Genomic DNA, 20,326 nt, shown 5'->3' with positions numbered 1-20,326 from the left:
GGCTTGGTCGCACCGTTCTCGCTGAAATGAAGAGGCTGTCACTGGTTTCCAAGTAACCTAGTGGATGTACTCTTTCAACAGCACTAGTCGCTTCATTTGTGGGCGGCAGGGAACACGGATGGCTCCTTCGTCAAATCGGGCATCGACGTTGTCTTGATGGGTCTCACAGAAAGCATCTCTTCTCGACAATACTTATACGGTGCTTGCACTTCTTACCAATCAATTGGCATCGCTTTTTTTAAAAAAAAAAAGAGGCAGTAGACCAGACCAATGTTCTAAAGGAGAAGGGTCCATCTTTCAAAAGCACCGCATACTGAGCGTGGGCAGGATTTGCGAGGCCGAAAATGCTATGGATGCATTCAGAATTGCGCTCTTCAAGCCTAGGAAGCAGCGGCTAATGATACCCTTTGCTTGGTAGCGCTTTCGATCAAAGTCTGGCAAAGATGGCTGCGTGTGTGTGTGACCCTGACTCTCTGACTCCTCGCCCCTGTCTGGGTCATAAACCTTAAATCGTCTTTCAGTGATCGTCTCCATTGCATCGCTCCACCATTCTCTCTCTCTCTTCTCATTCCATCAAAACCATGAACATCCTTGTCTACTCTGGCGAGGGCACCTCAAGGACCTCTCTCGCCCACACGGTCCGCTCACTACGTTCCCTGGTCGGCCAGCACTACGATGTTATGAAAATCGACTCCAAGGGTCTCGCGACCGAGCCCTGGGAAGAATCCACGGCCTTGCTCGTCATCCCCGGTGGACGTGATATCCCCTACACCCGCGACCTACATGGACCTGTCATTGAGAAGATCCAGGAATATGTTCGAGCCGGAGGGAAGTTCTGGGGTATCTGTGCAGGGGCCTATTTCGCATCGGATCGGATTGTCTTTGAGGTCGGCACACCGCTCGAAGTTCAGGGCAATCGCGAATTGAAGTTCTTTGGAGGCGAGTGCCGTGGAGTTGTATATCCGGGCTTTGTGTATGACTCGGAGCAGGGCGCGATTGCGGTCGAGGTTCGGGTGAATAAGGAGGCGCTTGGTGCAGGTACAGAAGCAGCAGCAGCAAAGGATGGACTAGCTGAGAGGACGAGGGTCTATTTTAATGGCGGAGGGTTCTTTGTGGATGCGGAAAGGTATCCCGGAACCGAAGTCTTGGCATGGTACGACGACGACAGCAACGAGGGGGGCGACTCGACACGCAAAGCGGCTATGGTTGCTTGTCAGGTTGGACAGGGACTCGCGTTGTTGACGGGTGTACACCCAGAGTATGATGCTGCGCATCTGGATGCGGCGAACCCAGAGTACGGACCGTTGCCGAATGTCGTGAGCCGGCTACTGGAGAAGGACCGGGAACGAGTTTCGCTACTCAGGAGCCTGATCATGAAGCTGGGGATCAAGTTGACGCACCCCAATATCTCGACTACTGCTCCCCAGACCGCACCTGTCGAGGATGACGCTGTTAACCCAGAGTTGCCTCCTGGAGCGATCCAGGGAATCCCGGATGTGACACCACTCTATCTGGCGTCATTGCACCCTTCATACACCGCCGAATTGACACGTTCGTTGAGATCGCTTGTGACAGCAGAGGGATTGATTAAGGAACCGAACGATACCTTCCAGTTGATTGCCTCTCCTCAGCAATCCGTTCCTGTGCACACATCTACGCTCTCTGAGACGGCCGAGGGTGAGAGCGAGGAAAAGATCATCAAGAACCTTGTCCTCTGCCCCGATGATGTACCCTCACCCACGCAGACGCCCCACTTTGCCATGGGCGATTTCTTCCGTCACCTGCAGCATATCCGCCCACCATCCAAGGACCTTCATTTCGGGAACTGGCTGATGTATGGCCAAGTAGTTTCGTCAACCCAGACGATGCTGGACAAGAACTTTGCGTTCTGTCAACATCTTCCCAACGGATTCGTGTGCAATGCGACGACGCAGGTTGCCGGACGGGGACGCGGACGAAACTCTTGGATCTCGCCTCCGGGATGTCTTCAGTTCTCGATGGTGCTGCGCCATCCGGTTCAGGCTCGGCATGCGTCCGCGGTGTTTGTTCAGTACTTGGTCGCGCTTGCCGTTGTCGAGAGTGTGTGCTCGTTGCCCGGGTATGAGGATGTGCCGTTGCGACTCAAGTGGCCGAATGATATTTACGCGGACGCACCTCTGGAGGGAGGACAGGAGCAGGCGGGGCCGAAGATGGTCAAGATCGGAGGTGTGCTGGTGAATTCGAACTTTAGTGGATCCGAGTTCTTGTTGGTCATTGGTAAGCAAGAACCAATTCATGGCAATAGTTCTATGAAGATAATGCGTGGAGCAAAAAAAAAAAAAAAAAAAAAAAAGTGATGCTATGATAAAAAAAAATTGCTCACGTCTCTGTTCACGAATGAATGGTGTATAGGATGCGGAGTGAACACGACGAACCCGAACCCGACGACGTCGATCAATCATATTATCCGATACCACAACAAGGTCACCGGCAAGAACCTCGGTCTATTTACACAGGAGACGCTCCTGGCGCATATCCTGGTCAAGCTGGAAGAGATGTATGGGCTGTTCTTGCACGGAAACGGCACTGGGTTTGCACAGCTGGAACATACCTATTACAGGCGATGGCTGCACTCGAACGCGTTTGTGACGCTGACGACGATGACACCCCATCGGAAGGTCAGGATCCAAGGAATCACGCTGGACTATGGGCTTTTGCGGACGGTTGCGGTGGATGAGCAGGGTCGGGATGTGGAGGGCGAGGAGTACAGGCTGCAGCCGGACGGTAACTCGTTTGATATGTTGAAGGGCTTGATCTCGACCAAGGCATAGGTTCATCAAGAGGACGTGCTTATTCTGAATAAACGAGAATGCGCTATTTGCAAGTGAGATTAATTCGGTGAACCCTCCCCCAGGGGTGAGGCATTTGATCAATCGAAAGAGGTGACAGAAACGGACTTCTTATTCCTGGGCATTTGGGAACCACCGGCCGGTTTGCTTCCCTACCCTCTCTTCTTTTTCTTCACACATCGTCCGTAGCCACCCCTCCAGCTTCTCGGTTTTCTTATTCGAGTGCTGCTCTCAGGCCTCCCCTTTCACTCTGTTATCAGAACTCTCTCTCATCATGCACTTATCTCCAGGTCTACCTTTCCTTATCCATGACGACCAGTCAAAGAATATCTTCCACGAGCGGTTGATTGTGTAAAAGAGGAAGGAAGCGTAGGATGGTGAAATGGTCAGCCGATTGATTGTAGTTCCTGTTCTACTGCGCGGTTCCCTGCTAGCCTACTGCAAGCGAAGCTGTATAGAGTGACATGGCTCAATGCCAGCATGGTATTTTTTTGAGTTCGCGACACTACTCGTTGTCTATAATATGAAGACACGTTTTTATTCGCGACAACACGTTGTCTACAACGACCATCAGGACATGCTGGGCACGGCCGTAGATTAAAAGATAAATCCCCCTTCCCCTCCCCTTCCTCCATGGCAATGCGAAATGTCCGAGGGATGCATAGCCCTTTGCACAGCATTTGTTTAAGAATCTCCCCCCCTTGAAGAGGTTTTACATCGGAGCACAGCAGCTGTTTAAGTTCAAGGGGGGAGAAGGAGCGTAAAAATACCCCCGAACGCGTTCTTTCATTTTCCCGGTCCGCCACTCAGTGCGCGCGCTTTGTCCGCGCAGTGGTTTTATCTTGCCTCAGTGCCTATTAGAACACAATCTACAAAGCAACCATGACGATGTAAACGATGATCCTCCGAGAAGGAGGCGAGGTAGTGGCCATACACAGAAAAGATAAAAAAAAAAGGGGGGGAGTTATGCTACTGGCAATAAATGTAAAGAAAAGCATATAAATGGGTATAAATACATGCCTGTACTTGAATGTCTATACAGTAACAAACATGGTACTCTATCTATTATGTCTATCCATGTTCTTGGTTAAAGGGAGGAATTTGGTCCAATGGTAGTCTAAGGACTGGATTCTACAACTTGCTGCAAGAGCACGCACACGCACGCGCATCCACACGCATGCTAACTTGTAAACATATATGCCCATACATGGCGTAAAAAAAAAAAAAAAAAAAAAAAAGGAAGGAAGGGCGCTCTTAGTCTATGCATTACTATAAACAATTCGAGAGATCGATCACGCGTACAAGTACATCTACTCTGGGAATTACGCATTGTATTCTTCCTTTCACATACCACTCATAAGGGCAAAACGCATCCGCTCCAAAAAAAAAAAAAAAAAAAAAAAAAAAAGATGCCTACTAGGCAGTAAGAGAAAGATGTCTTTCTGGGAAAAGAAAATTGTTTTTGGGTTTCGACTGTATTTTTGCGCCTCTGCCCAAGAAGAAGTTAAAAGTTAAAACAGGAGGTAAAATGATTGGATATGGATATGGTGTTTGTATGCTCTCGATTCTCCACTTCACATGCGATAAAGAAGGCTGAAGGGTCTAACTAGGACAAGTTGGGCGTAAACATGAACGAAAGAGAAAAAAAAAAGGCGGAAGTCTGTCGCATGTGTTTCTCCGTTCCTTGATTAAACAGTGAGTGGGACGGAGTGCAGCACTCTTTTTGTGCGGTGTGTTTTTTTCTCTTTAGAGTCACTTTGTCACTCTTGAGGAGCAGGAGGAAGGGGGGGGGAAGAGTTACGCCTCACTGTGTATCCTCCGTGTTGTTGTACAAGGACATAAAAAAAAGACGCGATGAAGGGTCGAATGGTTGAGATGCATGCAACGATAGTCTACGGCAGACTAACATATGGTAAAAAGGGCAGGGAAGTGTGCACAGGTGGAGGATTAGGAAGGATAGCCACTTGAGCAATGGAGTTTAGGAAGGGATTGATAGTCGACCAAATCTTTTTTACTTCTGCTTTGTCGGAAGTGGCATTCGCATACACCTGCACCTTCTCCACCTGATCCCATCTGCTCCTCCCCCACGTTTGTATCCTTCCATACATGCTTACAACCTCCTTTTCGATAAACCATATGTTATGAGTTTATGTTGTTGTTTGTTGTTTTATTTTATTTTATTTTTCGGCTCTCATCATTATGGGCCATGACTGAGAAGGAAAATGATGCCTGTCTGGTTGGAGGGAAAGCAATAATATTAACAGCATTAACAATAGAGAGCAGTTTTAAAGTGAAAGAAAGAAAGAAAGAGATAGGGAGAAAAAAAAAAGAGCGAGCGAGACACGGAGAGTTATGACCTCTCTTCCTCTTCTTGCTGAACGTCTTTCTTCCTTTCTTTCTTTCGCTTCCATCGATTGCACCCTCCATTCCATCGCCCTCTTTTTGTTCTTCACTGAAGAAAAAGGGGACCTTTTCTTCGGGTGTCCCATCCCCCTCCCATCCTTCCTCTTCTCTTCTCTCTTCCTCCTGCACCTGAAACCCTAACGGTCTCTGGTTCCTGAGTCTCCATTCCATTCCATCCCATTCCGCTGTATCTTATCTGACACCCCGCCACTCACAGCACTCCATCAACCGATACCCCTGCAGCACACTTCTACACAGCCAATTACCATTCCCAGGGCGACCATCCTTCTTCCCTTTCTGATTTTTCTCTTTCGCTCTTTCGCTCTTTCACTCTTTCACTCACTCACTCTCTCTCTCTCCCCTTCATTTCCTTCATTTCCATTCCATTCTGCTCCATTCCATTCCCTCCCCTTGTCTCCCATTCATTCCCCCTCGTCATCTTCCATTCCCTCGGGAACCCTCCTGTTATCTCACACAACCTGAATGCTGTGCATACACTGTTACGACACTCGACTCGCCACGCTGTACGTTCCCTTCCTCTCTCTCGAACACTACGCGACAATCTCATCCTTCGACAATCCGATCCAGGGGCACTAACGCGTTACAATTTTCCTGTTCTACACCATCGACTACGAACAGCCCCTCAACGAGTTAGCAACAGCACCTTTCCTTTTTTCATTCTCCACAAACCAACAAAACTTCACTAGAGCACTTTTAGTCTAGTCGAAGAACACCGACGGACCCTCCCCTGCTTCTAGACTCGATCATTCACCATGCGCATCCAGTCTACAAAGCACACCCGTACCAACAGTACCTGGACAATCGTGCCACTGCTGGTCGGCCTCGGCGCAGTCATGGCCCTGTTTAATACTGCTGCCGTTGTTGCCGCAGAGGCCAGTGCTGCGGCCGTCAAATACCCCGCTCAGATGGTAAGCATATTTAATAACAGCAACAGCAACAGCAACACAAGTCCCTCTGCATATTCATGACCCTGGCCTTGACGATATGGCCCTTGTCCATCTCCTCTTCCACATGCATCTGTTGATACCGCAGTGGTGGTGGTGGGCGTAAACAACAGACCATTACCGCCGTTTATTTTTATGGCCAACATGATGTAAACAGATGATTTTCTATTGGGTCCTGGATTTCTGCTTTGGTCTGTATCCATCCGAATCATCAACTCAATCCGCCATGTAGAGCACACTTTCCATCCCCCCGCCTCTCACCTTGGCCCCCTCGCCCCACTCCCATTCCATTCCATACCGCCACTCGCAACCCTGCTTATCGCAAACACATACACATATATATACAAACATACACAGCATACACACTCTCCCACTTCCTTTTCGAATGCGCATGTCGCTTTATTGATATATTGACCATTATCAATCTCAGTCCGCTCTTCCTGTTTGGGGCGTCGACCGATTGAGAGCACACGGCGACAAACAAAAGAGTGGAGCTAAAGAACAGCTTGCAGTGATGACAAAACACCCCTTCATCTCCCTCTCCCGCTCCGCTCTCTATCTCTGCACTCGCGGCTCTCAGCTCTTTTCTTTTCTCTGTCTCTCTTCTGCCGTCTCGTTGTCTTTGTTGTTGCAGAGATGTGTGCAATTAGCATGCGGATTCTTTTTCATCCTATCCTATCATCGCACTCTACCCATTTCCACGCACCCACAGCCCTGTACTCCTCGCCTTATCCCCTCCTCCTCCCCTTGAGACTGCAGATATCTCCAGGATGCTTGCATCACAAACATTCGTGTATACTCATATCGTCTGTGAATTTTGTCTGCTTTGTTCGCGTATCATCTACGAACTATCTGTAGGCAAATGCAGACGCGATATCTCCGCTCGCAGTCCTCCATGCAAACGTCCGCGCAGACCTGCCGCTGCCAGGCCCCCTGGCCGGAGCACCCGATGAGGAAGAGATGGGACAGAAGAAGAGGATAACATCCTCCTCCTCCACTACCACCTCCTCCTCGACTCTCACTCCGACCTCAACCCCAGCACCTACGCACAAGTCCAAGCCAAAGCCAAAGCCAAAATCAAAGCCAACGCCAACGCCAACGCCAACGCCAAAGTCGAAACCCGACCCAAAGCCAAAGCCAAAGCCGAAGCCAAAGCATACCTCGGAGCCGGAGCCAGAGTTGTCGACGAAATCCAGGGGCCATCGCACAAGGAAGACTCATTCGACATCACCACACAATACCCACTCAGATCCTGATCATACCCATACCCGTACCCGTACCCATACCCGTGCCCGTACCCACACTCATACTCATACCCATACCCGTACCACTCCTACGCAGGAGTCTCACGAACCACATAAGCCTGCTCCCATAGCCACATTGTCGTCGTCGTCGTCGTCGTCGTCAAGTGCGGCAGTGACGACGACTCTCCGTACACCCATCACAGTACCAGGTACAGGTGCACGGACGGAAGTTACGCATGGTACCATCACCCACACGACTGAGACGACAACGACGGCAGTGACACCAGAGTTGACGCCGACGGTGACGACCGAGCCGGCACCGGTTGTCCCGACAGAGGCGTCGGTTTCATTGACCCTGAGCGTTGTTCCCGTGGAACCGACGCCGGTATTATCGGGTAATTTGACGACGACGGTGACGGTGACGACCACGCTGATGGGCTCTGGGCGGAGACCGACGATAGCGACGACTGGGTCGACGAATCTTACTGCCACGTCCATCCCGACCCCTACCCCTAGTCCCACAACCACGACTGCTACTGCTACTGCTACTGCTACTGCTACTGCTGCTACTACCACCACTACTACCACTACCACGACTACGATTACTACGACTACGACTACGACTACTGCGGCTGCAACGATCACGACGACCACGACGAATAGTCCGACCACATCGCATCACACCCGATCCACACGGAGCACGACCCCCTGGCTCCCCAGCACGATCGTCCCGATCACGGCCCCGCAGACGACCTCGACTCCCTCGCCTGGCACATCCCTTCCGGACGTGGTGATCCCGAACCTGCACCCGGACATTCCTGATGGCTCATTCAACGTACATCTGCGATATGAGCATGTATCGTACTATCAGGTGATCAACAATGGTGTCCTCGCCGCCCAGCTCGTGTCGTTCATTCCTGCACAGCTGAGTCAGGTCCTGGGAGTGGACTCGAGCTTGATCCTCGTGCTGGCGATCCGGGATGGATCCGATCAGTCCTCGATGATGAACAAGAACCAGGTCAGCGGCAAAGGAGGAGAAGGGGCGAAGAGGAAGCGGGCGCTGGTGACGTCGACCAATGTCGCGGACGCGATTTTGGTCACTGTCGCGATCCCTCGAACTCAGTATTCGAACCTGGAGACCTTGGTCAAGGACAGGGATAGTTCGCTCCATATCCCCGGCGCCGATACCTTTGGACAGTACCTCGACCCGACTTATCCGCTCAGTAACCGTCCCCCGACCTCGGGCTCGAACGGCAGTGGCGGCAACAGTGGCGGCAGCAATGGCAGCAGCCGTGGCAACGGCAACGGCAGCGGCAGCGGAGGTGATGATGGAACCCAGGATCCGAGTATCGCGGACCCGTTGACGGGCGATTCGGGGACGGTGACGCCGGGCTCGGGGGGGAAGAGTCATGGACCGGTGATCGGTGCGGTGGTCGGGTTGGCGACGGCAGCGTATGTGGGGATCGCGATGGTGGTGGTGAGGAAGTATAGGGCCAAGAAGGAGAAGGAACAGCAGCGACAGCATGAACGAGAGGTCTTGCAGAGGAATATCTCGGGCCCGATCGTCCAACAAGGTGATAGCACCCAAGGATGGGGCTGGCATAACTCATAAGGGACGTTTATTTATTTTTATTTTATTATATTTATTCATATATCGCTCCCTCGAACCTGGGTTCCTTTTTCCTTTTCCTTTCCTCCAGAAACCCCCCTCCCAAAACGCATACCATTTATACACGATTCTAGCTAATGACTTTAAAAAAAAAAGAAAAAGAAAAACAACTAATCCGATCCGATAATTTATATAATAAAGAGCAGGCGAGAAATGCTGCTGTGAAGAATCGTTTCTTCAATCGATGGATGTGCATGAAAAGGATCTGGTACTTCTTTTTTCTCTTTGTTTTTATTTTTCATCATGAATGGATGAATAGAAAGATCGATAGAAGTAGTCTACATGTTCTCAAGCCCAAAAGACGAACAACCCTTTCTTTTTTTTTTTTTTTTCGTTATGATGTATGACACAAAAACAAGTGCGCGCGCGTATACCTGCTGTTCAAAAGCCAAGCATCCTAATGGGGGATGCATTTCTAATTCTGAAGCACCAGCTTGCAGAGGGCCCATGGTAAAACCCTCCCCCCCAAGATCATCCCCTCCTGAAGATCAGAGGCTCGCGTGGAGATAGATCCTCGTACGCCGGGGGCTGCGGCTCCTCTTCTCCAAATCCCCCTGTCACTGTCCCTGCCACCGCCGCTGACGCTGCCCTTACTGGTGCTGGTGTTATTGGTGCTGCTGTGACGAGCGCTGCTGCTGCTACGGTGGCTGTTGCGACAGGTCCAGAAGCTGCAGATTCAGTCCTGGAGTGTGAGTGAGGAAGTGAGGTGACGAAACAAAAGTTCTCTCCACGGACCAGTGCTGGACCCGGTGCGGCGGGGTCGAAGGTCTCTGGGGTGGAAGAATGACCTACGGAAGCAGAAGAAGGGGCGGATGATGATGAAGGAGGGTGGATGAGGTCGCGAGGCGGCGGTGGTGTGTCGATGACTTGTAGGTCGTCGAGGTGTTGCAAGTACATGGGTGGGCCGACTATGATGCATGGGATGGAGGGGGGAGGGGGGAGAGGGGGAGAGGGGAGAAGTGTTTCTCGAGAGATAGAGTTAATGCGCCAGGAACACGGACTAATAACCATAGATGAGACACAGACCAAGCTTAATAAAGAAAAAATAGAGTAAAGGACGGTTGGGTGGTTTTTTTTACCTTCGTAGTCCGAGTCTTTGAGGGCACGGCGACGGTAGCGGCGTTTGGCGAGGCAGACGCGGCCAAAGTAAACGACGGCGATGAGGACGGCGATGACGAGGATGGCGTAGATGAAGATGCCAGAGTCGAGGTTGAGGTAGGAAGAGGAGGAGATGGTGGAGGGAGTGGGAGAGGATGTTGTCGTCGCAGTGGGTGTGTGTGTATGGGTGTGTGTTTCCATGATGAGAGGGGGAGAAGGCCGGAAGGGTGGGAGTGGGAAGGAGAAAGAAGAAGGACACGGCGTCGGAGAGTGTGAGCTGAAAGAAGGATGGAAAGAAAGAAGGAAAGAAGGGAGCTGCTCAACGGTCGGGGGGGGGAGGACATCGTTCTGTTCTGTTCCCGGAAGGGGTGCACAGCACGCCCTGTTTGCGATGCACACTTCAACTACTTGCGTCCATGAAGGCGTGGTGGATGTTCATGGCCATATGCGGTGCAGGTTTTACAGCCCATTCTGCCTCCTGAACCCCGCTCTTTTCTTTCCTTCCCTCTGCTGTCAAGTCGCCTGTGAGATCCGGACCCCATCCTGGACACCGCCTTTCCTCCCGGATACCGTCTTCAAAAGCCCATGTTCTGTTCTCTCTGCGGAAGTAAAAGAGAACATGGAGATGGGACAAAGGTCCTTAAAAAGAGCTGTGGCCGCTCTATTTCCGGTGCCTCCTTTCGTTCTCTCCTTTCTCCCTTCATTTGGATAGATCTGGGCAACATCTTCAGGAACCGATTTCGTCAAGGAAAGGAGGACACTCGAATGGCCTGTGCCACATGGCATCGTATTCATGCAAAATTGCCTGTTTAATTGCTTGGTCCATGGCTGCATGATACCTTCTTCCTTGTAATCTCTCAAACCCAATGCTCCGTGCTTCCCTTCCTCCCTCCCTCCTCCTCCACATCCTTCTCCTCCCTTAATTTACTGATAAGATTAAATCCATACAGGTGCAAGGGGGAGGGTCAAAGATCTCTTCTCTCCCTATTCCCCGATGTTGTTGAAACTGCGCCAGAAGGAAGGTCTTTTTTTTCATATATCTTTTCTAGTCCAGAAGGGCGGGGAGGGTCCGGTTCGTGCTCTATGCTGTACAGAGGCATGGGTCGCTCGTTCCTCCAATAACAGCCGTCAAGGGTCCCCCCCAGAACATGTCCAACAGGTCCCCGTGGTAGTTTGTTATTTAATACTCTGTTCTACATGGATATACGAGCCCCCCTTGACACATTTCCCTTCGATCACCGTTTGTGCCTTTTTTTTCACTACCTACCACTGGTTCATTTGATTGCTGTGTAGACCCTTGAATACGCCTTTGAGCTTCCTCCCTCCTCCTCCTCCTCCTCCTCCTCCTGCGCATCATTAAATTGAGTCATTCCCAAGAGTTCCCTCGCCAGTAGGACGCAGAGCAGCACAAAAAGGGCAACAAAGTACAAGTACATGGAGGAATGAATGGGCGTCACTTTTCATGTCCACAGGCACTCTCTCTCTCACACAGCACATGCATCCTGCAGCCAACATTCTATATCGCAAAAACGATGAAGTTCAGCAAAAGAGGAATCTATGGACTTTTTTTTTTTTTAATGTGAAAATACTGCGTCCGTTGCCCCTGGCTTCTCGACTAGTCTATGAGAACTCTGCGAAGAAACGACAAGAAGGCCAAAGTGAGCGCGTATGGGGGGCCCAGAATAGTGGCAGCTTGGTCTTTGTCTTTGTCTTGTCTACCTGCAGTCTATATTCACTCCTGAGGAAACGCTTGTTTGCTTTAAGCTTCTGCGAGAAGAACTTCTCATTCAGATGGATAGTTTTTTTTATTTTTATTTTTTTGGTTGGTTGGTTGGTTGTCTATGTAGAAAGAGTTCATGCGCGGCGCAAGATTTGCACATCCCATTCGGGACCCGATACTTGTGACAGACTGTTCACCGCTATCAAAGCGAGGTTCTATAGTCAAACATACCACTTGGGATGTTAGCTAATAGAGGTGTATGTGTGTATGTGTGTGTGTGCAGGTGCAGTGTGCGTGTAGTGCTATTATATACAACATTGACCAAATAACTAGAACGGAGCGGTTTGCGCAATGGGAAGCACGACTGTAAGGAGAACAGTAGTAGTAGCAGTAGTAGTAGTAGCAGTAGAAGAAAGCTCACGCATTCAGAGTTCAGTGGCTCTGCCTAACCAAAAAGACGCGTCCGTCGGGACACAATGGGGGATCCGGTAGGGGGGTAATGCCGTGTACCGACGAGTGTGTTTTCTTTTGCGTGGGTAAAACAGCTCTCCGGTAAAGAAAAAAGAAAAAAGAAAAAGAGAAAAGAAAAAAGAAACAAAGGTACACCAAGGGCGCTTTACACGGGTCGGCGCATGAATGCGATGCTTAAAGTCGAAAAAAAAAAAAGATATACGCGCAACATAGCGGACCTAAACCCTCCAATGTTGTGTGAGAGAGTGAGTCCCATAGGGAGGGGGGACAGTTCGGCCAAAAAGGCCCTGCCACCCTGCCACACCCGGCTATAGAGTTTCTCCGGAGAATAAAATCTAAAGTTGTCCACATGGACACATACCAGTTATCTTTCCACCCCCTTTGCCTTTGACCACTCACAAAAAAACCGCTGTTATTCTTTTCTTTTTCTTTTTCTTTTTCTTATGCCCTAGTCAATGTAGGCGTATGCAATTTTATTCATGCAAAAAAAAAAAAAAGAAAAAAAAAAAGATAGAGTGTAGATAGATACAAGAAAGATGCAATGGGAGAATATATGGTACAAGGGCTAACAAAAGAGTCATCCCATAAATTACTAAGACGTAAATTACTTAGATGTCAGACGCAACCGCGTTGTAGGACGGAGGCAGTGGCGGGGCCGCCTCGGGTGACAGGGGGATATACGGTGGTGGACCCGTACTCCTGTGGCGGTATAGTCCCGGAGGCATCACCAAACCCGACCGGCTGCTCTCGCTCCGCTCCGTCATCGCGCTGCTGCTGCCGACAGTGTCGATGCTGACAATGCTCTCACAAAAGCGGTTGTTCTCGCCATTACCAGTACCACTGCTGCTGCTGCTGCTGTTGCTGTTGTCGTCGCGGTTGGCACTAGAGTCCAAATCGGGCCTTGCGAACGAAACAGTCGGGACGTCGGAGTTCCGATTGCTGTTGCTGTTGCTGTTGCTGCCGCGATGAGGGGACGCAGATCTGGAGGCTGTCGGAGATGGATTGCTGGAAGACGGTGGCGAAGAACGACTAGTGCGATGGGAGACCTGGGAATTGCGGTTACTGTTGTGATGACCACGGCTGTAGTTCGTGAGTCCCATACGCAGAATCGATAGATGTCTTCCGCCCAAGAACGCAAGTCCAGACGAGGTCGGCGAGGTTGTTGTTGATGTTGATGTTGGTGTTGATGACTCTGGGTCTTGTGGGGTTGAGACAGCTGGGGTTGAGACTTCTTCCGTGATAAGTTGATTAACATCGCACCTGTCTGCAGAAGACTGCTGCGCTGCTGCGGAGGAAACAATCGGCGCGAACGAGCGTGGAGGAGGAGACAGGGCCGTGGTCAACGTTGTGGTTGTTGTAGTCGTGGTTGTGGTGGTGACGATGGGGCGGGTCAAGTCATTGTCCTGTGATGAAAGGTCGCACTCCTGTTGATGCTGCCCCAGAAGAGCTATGTGCTGGATCAGACCCTGCTGTGCGGTTCCAAAGTGGACAGGGTCCGGATACACGACCACGGACTCTGGGTCGAGGACGGGCTGGTCCAACATGTACGACATGTACTGGGGAGGGCTTGCTATTCGGGTCCCATCCATTGTAGAAAAGAAGCGGTTAGGATCTGGATATATATATTCAGATACATTGCTCACAGTTTGATCCAGAGCCACCGTCATCGTCATATTTGTATATCTCTTCTCTTGTGAGACGCGATACACAGTATAGGCCGAGACTAGGAATAGGATGATGTAACTATGGAAGAGCGGGTCCGACAGCCATATAAAAAACGGCCATGTGGATGGGTACTTGCCTTCATCGTTGGCATCTGAGCGCCATGTGCTTGTGATCCTACGCTCGCCCATCTCAGGATCATTGTCATTCCTCGCGGCGCGGGCGGCACGACGACGGCGACGGTTTCGGCGGGCGATATAGATGGTATAGAAGATGGCCATCATCAGCCCAAGGAAGGCAATGACGTAGAAGACCGACTGGATAGGCAATCCGCCGTTGAATCCAGTGGTGTTCGGGTTGTTGAAGGAGCCATTCGATCCATCTGATCCGTTGTTGTGGCTGTTGCTAGGTGTAGCAGAGGGCGACAGAAGAGCGGTTGTGGGGGTATAGGTGGTGAAAGTGGAGGTGGAATTGGGCGGCGCTATTGAGTTTGAAGCAGAGGGTGCTGCCGTGGTGGTGGTGGTGGGATATGGGGGTGTAGTGGTCGACATGGTGTGTGCAGGCAATTGTTTGCCGGGTATGGATTGGAGGAGAGAGAGAGATAAGAAGCGGACGATCAATGTGCATATCACACTCTGCGAGGGGTATGTGCGAGAGAGTCTGTCCTTGAAAGACGGTGAGGACGGCAAAGAGGGTGTATGGAGGAGAGGAGCGGCGCTGTGCTAAGTGAAGATAAGGAGCAGCAGCGGCAGCAGCAGGACATTAGGAAGCGGGGAGAGAGAGAGAGAGAGAGAGAGAGAGATGGAAAGAGAGAGAGAGAGATGGAAAGAGAGAGAGGGAGGTGAAAAGAGGAAAAAAAAGGCGGGATGGACAGCGCTTTATATATCCAGTGAATGAGCGGTCCCTGGCTTCGACCAACGAAGGACTGACTTCAGCCATGCGCAGACATGCGGGCGGTACTCTCGAGCCAATATGACGCACCCGCACCCGCACCCACACCCGACCAAATGGAAAATGCAAGCTGTCCCCTATTGCGGGACTAGCGTTGTCTAAGCAGAGAGGCACATATGACGGCTGCTAGTCTATATCCAGCCCAATTCAGTCGCAGACACGCTCCCTCGGATATATTCGCAACCGGAGAGGAGGATAAACCAAATAGCGCTCAATTGCAATGGCGGGGTCTTGAAAAGAAACCCTTTTTTTTCTACTTTCTCTTTTTTCTACCTTCCTCCATACTGTAAGGAGGCCTTGTGCGTGTCAGCGCAACCAATGCAGCCCTCCCAGTCATCATCCCCCCCGTCTCTTCTGCCCGTCTCTGCAGAAAGTAGCGGTCTGGCGATTGTCTCTTTGCCTACAGCTGCGCACAAAACACCCAATCCCGGTTGATCACCCCGACCACTGTGCACCGTGCAGCATTTCCAGTGTGTCAGGAGGAGAGGAAAAAAACCCCTCTTTCTATAGACTAATCGACAAAGGGCTTGTCAAGATGTATGCTGTTGTACACAATCCCCGCAACAAAAAACTCATTGACACTTTCCATAGAAGAATGCAGGGAGGCAGACTGTCTTGTCTAGATATCCAGAATGTCTAGAGAGACAGAGAGTCGAAAAAGAAAACAGGCAAGAGGAATGTGTTCGTTCTCCATCCCATTTCCTGCCTTTCGTGGAAGTATCTGGTCAGGCCTGGTCATGTCCTGTGGTTGTTGTTCGAGCTTGAAGAGGGAAAAAGGGAAGGACGACTTCATGGGTAAACTTGTTTTGCAGGATAGGGATTCGTTGGTTCTCATTCTGTGTATCCGCAAACTAGATCCTCGCAAAGCGGAATGTCTAAAGCCAAAAAAAACTGTATCCCACTAGGACGTATGTAATCCAGCGGTCTTACGCGAATTGACAAAAGAGATCCAAGTGTCAATCACGACCCAGACAGAGCTAAACTGATATGAAGCCAAACAATTGTCAAGATGATCATGGTGATGTTTGAACAAAACTCCCAATAGCTTTTTTTTTTTTTTTTTTTTTTTTTTTTTTATATATTATTTCATCCGTTCTCTGTCTGCTTTTTTCGTCTTCTCCTTCAACAGCTTATGCCTCCCAGGCCTTCTTGACCAACTCGGTCAATCCAATATCCGAGGTGTTGAACTGGTAGCATCCGACCAGGACCAACACAGTCGCGCCGCGAAGAGCCCAGTTGATGGACTTGTTGCCAAGCACGCCGACCTTGCCGGGGTGGAGGTAGTCAGTCACCATGGCATCGAAACCAATGTGGGCGTGAATGGGCACAACAACTCCCAAGAGACCGTCCGTAATAGGGTGGGCTCCACTGATGGCCGAGGCAGCAAACAGAGGGACCAACGCGACCGACAGCAGACGCTCAAAGTCCCAGTGGTAGGATCCGTGCATCTGGTTAGGGGCAGGGATCTTGTAAACGACAGGCTTGTAGACATCAGTGACATCGCCAGAGGTCTGGCCAGTGGCAGCAGCAGTGCGAGCTATGATGAAGGTTGTTGGCACAGTAGCAAAATGATCATCAGTTATCGGGAGTAACCAGGGCATCCAGGGCGGAAGTGAGAGAAATTAAGGTGTGTTGGACAAGAAGTGCATATGACGAGGGGACAGCAGGCAGCAAGTTCCTATGGGACTCTATTTCTGGGTTGCCGAAGAGCGAATCAAAGTCGGATTCCAATGTAAATCAAGTCAAAGCAGGGTTGCTGATGTCCCAGTCAGAGACAGGATCTCAGCGGCGACATTCCAGATCAAGCATCGATCGCTACTTTAAAGCGATAGCGACACCATCCCCGCAATATGCCCCTTTCGGATGCTGCAAGGTAGTGCTCTTTGTTGTTGTTATTATTTTCCTCCGTGGTTATAGATAAAATTAAGGACACTCGCGTGCTTTTCCGCGGTGAGATCCTGCTGTCGCTTCGGAAGCCAGACATTCCGCGTGTTGAGAGAATGAATGGTCCACCGGGATGTAGATCGTGCCCAGAGAGTGCTGATGACGAGCTTGCGGACGTGCCCAGGAAGATGCTTTGGGATGAATATGTATGGAGTGGCGAGGTGGTATATTTACAGGCATGGAAGTAAACACGGGTGTTCACGCCCGAGGACGAGCGCATGGCAGCGGCCAAGCGAAGAGCAGGGGCAGCGCGGCTGATGGGCGAGGCAGTGAGTCTGAGGGCCATTGTGGGGATGGAGTGAGGGTGGAGTGGAGTGGGGTGGGGTGCGGAAGTAAGGGCAGGAGGATGGGGATGGACGAACGTGAATGTGTGCGTGTGTGTGTGTGCTCTTCTTCGGATTTGCCCCGAGGGTTTTCCGAGCCTTTGTCACGTAAAATCACTGTCCCCTTAATCAGCCCCCCCTCTGTACGTGCCTCTGTGGCACCCCCCTCCGGAGAGTCTATTGATCGGCGATTCGACACCAACAACCAAAAAACCCATCCATCCCTCTGCTTCCTTTTCCCCCATACCCCTTTCCCAACCATGGCATCAGCTCTCCTGTCCACCGCCTTCAGGGCTGGCCGCTTCAGCCTGGCTCGCCAGGTAAAGACGAACGATCAACAACAACATATACATCCCCGTTCGAAGTGAGACGCCTCTCTCGTCATACGAATATGTTCCGGACCTTACGGGATTCGTGCAAACAGGAAAACAGGACACGACAACATGGGTTCATGATCAGATCGCGAGCTAATTTCTTCCAGCAGCGGATCTGATTTCCGCGAGCGAAACGTTTAACATCCATCAACAAGATTGTGCTGATCAGCGCGCAATCAGCCTTTGCCAGCTATCACGACTTTTTTTTACTCAAGATTTGCGGACGCATTTGACTCGGAACATCACACCGAATTAAGCGCCGAAATTCGAGTCGATCTATCTGCTTCTAGAGTGGATACGAAGCGTAGCGATGCTAATGCTTTTGTTCGCGTTTCTTTTGTTCACCTCAGGCTGTTCGTCCTCTTGCCACTGCTGCTGCCACCCACGTCTCTGGCACCCGTATTACCGCGCTCAAGAACGGCTTGACTGTCGCCACAGAGTCCAACCCCTCGGCCCAGACCGCTACCGTCGGTGTCTTCATTGATGCTGGTTCCCGCGCTGAGAATGCCAAGAACAACGGCGCTGCCCACTTTTTGGAGCATATGGCCTTTAAGGTAAAGAACCGCATAGCACGGATCGCGACGCTGCAGCATTTGGGGTCCGACCTTTCAGGACAGGATATCTACATGGAGATGGAAACAGCAGCACATCGTAGATTGACGACGCGATTGTCCCCTGAGGGCAAGGTCTCTAGGAATGCCCGAAACGTAACCCTGGATATTTGGAGAGGTCATTGGAAAACGCGTTTCCTCATTTTCGTCAGGGATCCATTGACAGGTGGCAGGTTATACCAGGATCAAGTGCGCATGAATCAACTAATCTAACAATAGCGTTTCCCACCATTTTCTTCCCTTGGTTGTGCAATTAGGGTACCGCTACCCGTGGCCAGCACGATCTCGAGATCCAGATTGAGAACATGGGCGCCCACTTGAACGCCTACACCTCCCGCGAGCAGACTGTCTACTACGCCAAATCCCTCAAGACTGACATCTCAAAGTCCGTCGAAATCATCTCCGACATCCTTCAGAACTCGACCTTGAACGGCGAAGCCATCGAGCGTGAGCGCGATGTTATCCTTCGCGAGCAGCAGGAGGTCGACAAGCAGATGGAGGAGGTCGTCTTTGATCATTTGCACGCCACTGCCTTCCAGGGTACGGTTTTCTTGTTCAAACAACGACGCAGCTCGGACGCCATCGTTATCTCTACACAATCTTCTCATACTTCATGACATTTGTTTTCTTGCGGATTTTTTAGGTGAGGCCCTCGGACGCACTATCTTGGGACCCAAGGAGAACATCAAGTCATTGACCCGCGACGACCTCGCCAACTACATCAAGACCAACTACACTGCTGACCGCATGGTCCTTGTCGGTGCCGGTGGTGTCGACCACGATGCCTTGGTCCAGTTGGCTGAGCAGCACTTCAACAAGCTCCCCGTCTCTCCCCACCCCGCTGGTTTGGGCAAGACCTATTCCTTCCCTCCCAACTTCACTGGATCGGAGATCCGTCTTCAGGACGACCTCATGCCCCAGGCCCACATTGCTATCGCTGTCGAGGGCTGCGGCTGGACCTCGCCTGACTACTATACCATGCTTGTGATGCAGTCGATCATCGGTACCTGGGACCGCTCCCTCGGCGCCTCTGCTGACGCCTCGTCTAGACTCTCGGGCCTTGTCCACAAGTACAAGTTGGCGAACTCGTTCATGTCCTTCAACACTTCGTACACCGACACTGGTCTCTTTGGAATCTACTTCATCACCGAGAACAAGGATCAGCAGGACGATTTGGTCCACTTTGCGCAGAAGGAGTGGGCTCGCTTGACCACCTCGGTCACCACCGCTGAGGTCGAGCGTGCCAAGCAGCAGCTCAAGTCGTCGCTTCTCCTTTCCTTGGACGGAACGACCGCCATTGCTGAGGATATCGGTCGCCAGTTGGTCACGACCGGCAAGCGCACCTCGCCCCAGGAGGTCGAGAAGCTGATCAACAAGATCACGGCTGCGGATGTGCACCGCGTGGCTTCCCAGTACCTCTGGGACCGTGAGGTCGCCATGGTCGGCATTGGTCCTATCGAGTGCTTGCCCGATTATGCTCGCGTCCGCGGCAACATGTCCTGGAACCGCTTCTAAATTACTCTTTTTTCTTCCCTTTTTTTTATTTTTTTTTTTGTCGATCTCCTTACTACTTTGTCATCCTTCTCCCCATCCCTCATCTTCGTGTGATTACATAAAAAGAAAGAAAGAAAGAAAAAAGACAGTGCATCACTGCAGAACAAAATATATGCCCACTCCATGCCCCAGCATCACGACCAATAAAAGAAATAGATTCTTTGAAAAAGATAAAAAAAAAAATCCGGGTCAATGTTCGTTTATCAATGTCAGCGGGGGGGATAAACAGCAGCAAAGCGCCCACCTCCCCACCCCGTTCTTTGTTCAAAACAGGCAAAAGGTGTCCCCCCCCCAAAAAACACGGTCTTGGATCCCTCTGCACGAATGTTTCTGTTTTTCTTTTTTGTTGACTAGCGCTAACATTCATCGATGCTGCCTGTGTTGACAATCCCCGCTAAAGACGCGTGTGGGTGTTCAGAACAAGAGTTTTAGTTTCGCGTTTTGAGGGACAAAGGTATAATCGACAGAGGATTCGGGGGGGGGAAGGATTTGAGGGGAAAAGAGTTCGG

The 20,326-nt window shown here is 50.9% G+C and overlaps 6 protein-coding genes across 6 annotated transcripts; 3 read left to right on the top strand and 3 right to left on the bottom strand.

The window, feature by feature from the left end:
* The first annotated feature begins 546 nt into the window (after positions 1-546).
* On the top strand, positions 547-2,867 carry BC939DRAFT_435251 (biotin-protein ligase). The gene is made up of 2 exons (XM_051553468.1): positions 547-2,256; positions 2,392-2,867. Exons 1-2 carry the CDS (start codon positions 582-584, stop codon positions 2,808-2,810), a joined length of 2,094 nt encoding a protein of 697 aa, XP_051417485.1. The 5' UTR covers positions 547-581; the 3' UTR covers positions 2,811-2,867.
* Positions 2,868-7,605: 4,738 nt separating this feature from the next.
* On the top strand, positions 7,606-9,276 carry BC939DRAFT_435247 (uncharacterized protein). The gene has a single exon (XM_051553467.1). It carries the CDS (start codon positions 7,874-7,876, stop codon positions 9,050-9,052), a length of 1,179 nt encoding a protein of 392 aa, XP_051417484.1. The 5' UTR covers positions 7,606-7,873; the 3' UTR covers positions 9,053-9,276.
* Positions 9,277-9,299: 23 nt separating this feature from the next.
* On the bottom strand, positions 9,300-10,515 carry BC939DRAFT_524618 (uncharacterized protein). Its single transcript, XM_051561273.1, has 2 exons — positions 10,189-10,515; positions 9,300-10,017 (listed from the first exon to the last, which is right to left on the bottom strand). Exons 1-2 carry the CDS (start codon positions 10,406-10,408, stop codon positions 9,581-9,583), a joined length of 657 nt encoding a protein of 218 aa, XP_051417483.1. The 5' UTR covers positions 10,409-10,515; the 3' UTR covers positions 9,300-9,580.
* Positions 10,516-12,908: 2,393 nt separating this feature from the next.
* On the bottom strand, positions 12,909-14,910 carry BC939DRAFT_435244 (uncharacterized protein). The gene is made up of 2 exons (XM_051553466.1): positions 14,200-14,910; positions 12,909-13,968 (listed from the first exon to the last, which is right to left on the bottom strand). The coding sequence occupies exons 1-2, from the start codon at positions 14,609-14,611 to the stop codon at positions 13,007-13,009; spliced, it is 1,374 nt and encodes a 457-aa protein (XP_051417482.1). The 5' UTR covers positions 14,612-14,910; the 3' UTR covers positions 12,909-13,006.
* A 1,167-nt stretch (positions 14,911-16,077) lies between these two features.
* BC939DRAFT_435240 (CybS-domain-containing protein) lies at positions 16,078-17,344 on the bottom strand. The gene is made up of 2 exons (XM_051553465.1): positions 17,130-17,344; positions 16,078-16,548 (listed from the first exon to the last, which is right to left on the bottom strand). Exons 1-2 carry the CDS (start codon positions 17,239-17,241, stop codon positions 16,142-16,144), a joined length of 519 nt encoding a protein of 172 aa, XP_051417481.1. The 5' UTR covers positions 17,242-17,344; the 3' UTR covers positions 16,078-16,141.
* A 1-nt stretch (position 17,345) lies between these two features.
* Positions 17,346-19,959, top strand: BC939DRAFT_435235 (mitochondrial processing peptidase beta subunit). The gene is made up of 4 exons (XM_051553464.1): positions 17,346-17,598; positions 18,003-18,206; positions 18,521-18,803; positions 18,907-19,959. The coding sequence occupies exons 1-4, from the start codon at positions 17,539-17,541 to the stop codon at positions 19,776-19,778; spliced, it is 1,419 nt and encodes a 472-aa protein (XP_051417480.1). The 5' UTR covers positions 17,346-17,538; the 3' UTR covers positions 19,779-19,959.
* Positions 19,960-20,326: the final 367 nt, after the last annotated feature.

This window comes from Gamsiella multidivaricata (assembly GCF_025024155.1).
Source record: "Gamsiella multidivaricata strain RSA 2152 chromosome Unknown BC939scaffold_2, whole genome shotgun sequence".
NCBI lineage: Eukaryota > Fungi > Mortierellomycota > Mortierellomycetes > Mortierellales > Mortierellaceae > Gamsiella > Gamsiella multidivaricata.
The sequence above is the reverse complement of the archived record's forward strand: the minus strand, read 5'-3'. Positions and strand labels throughout refer to the sequence as shown.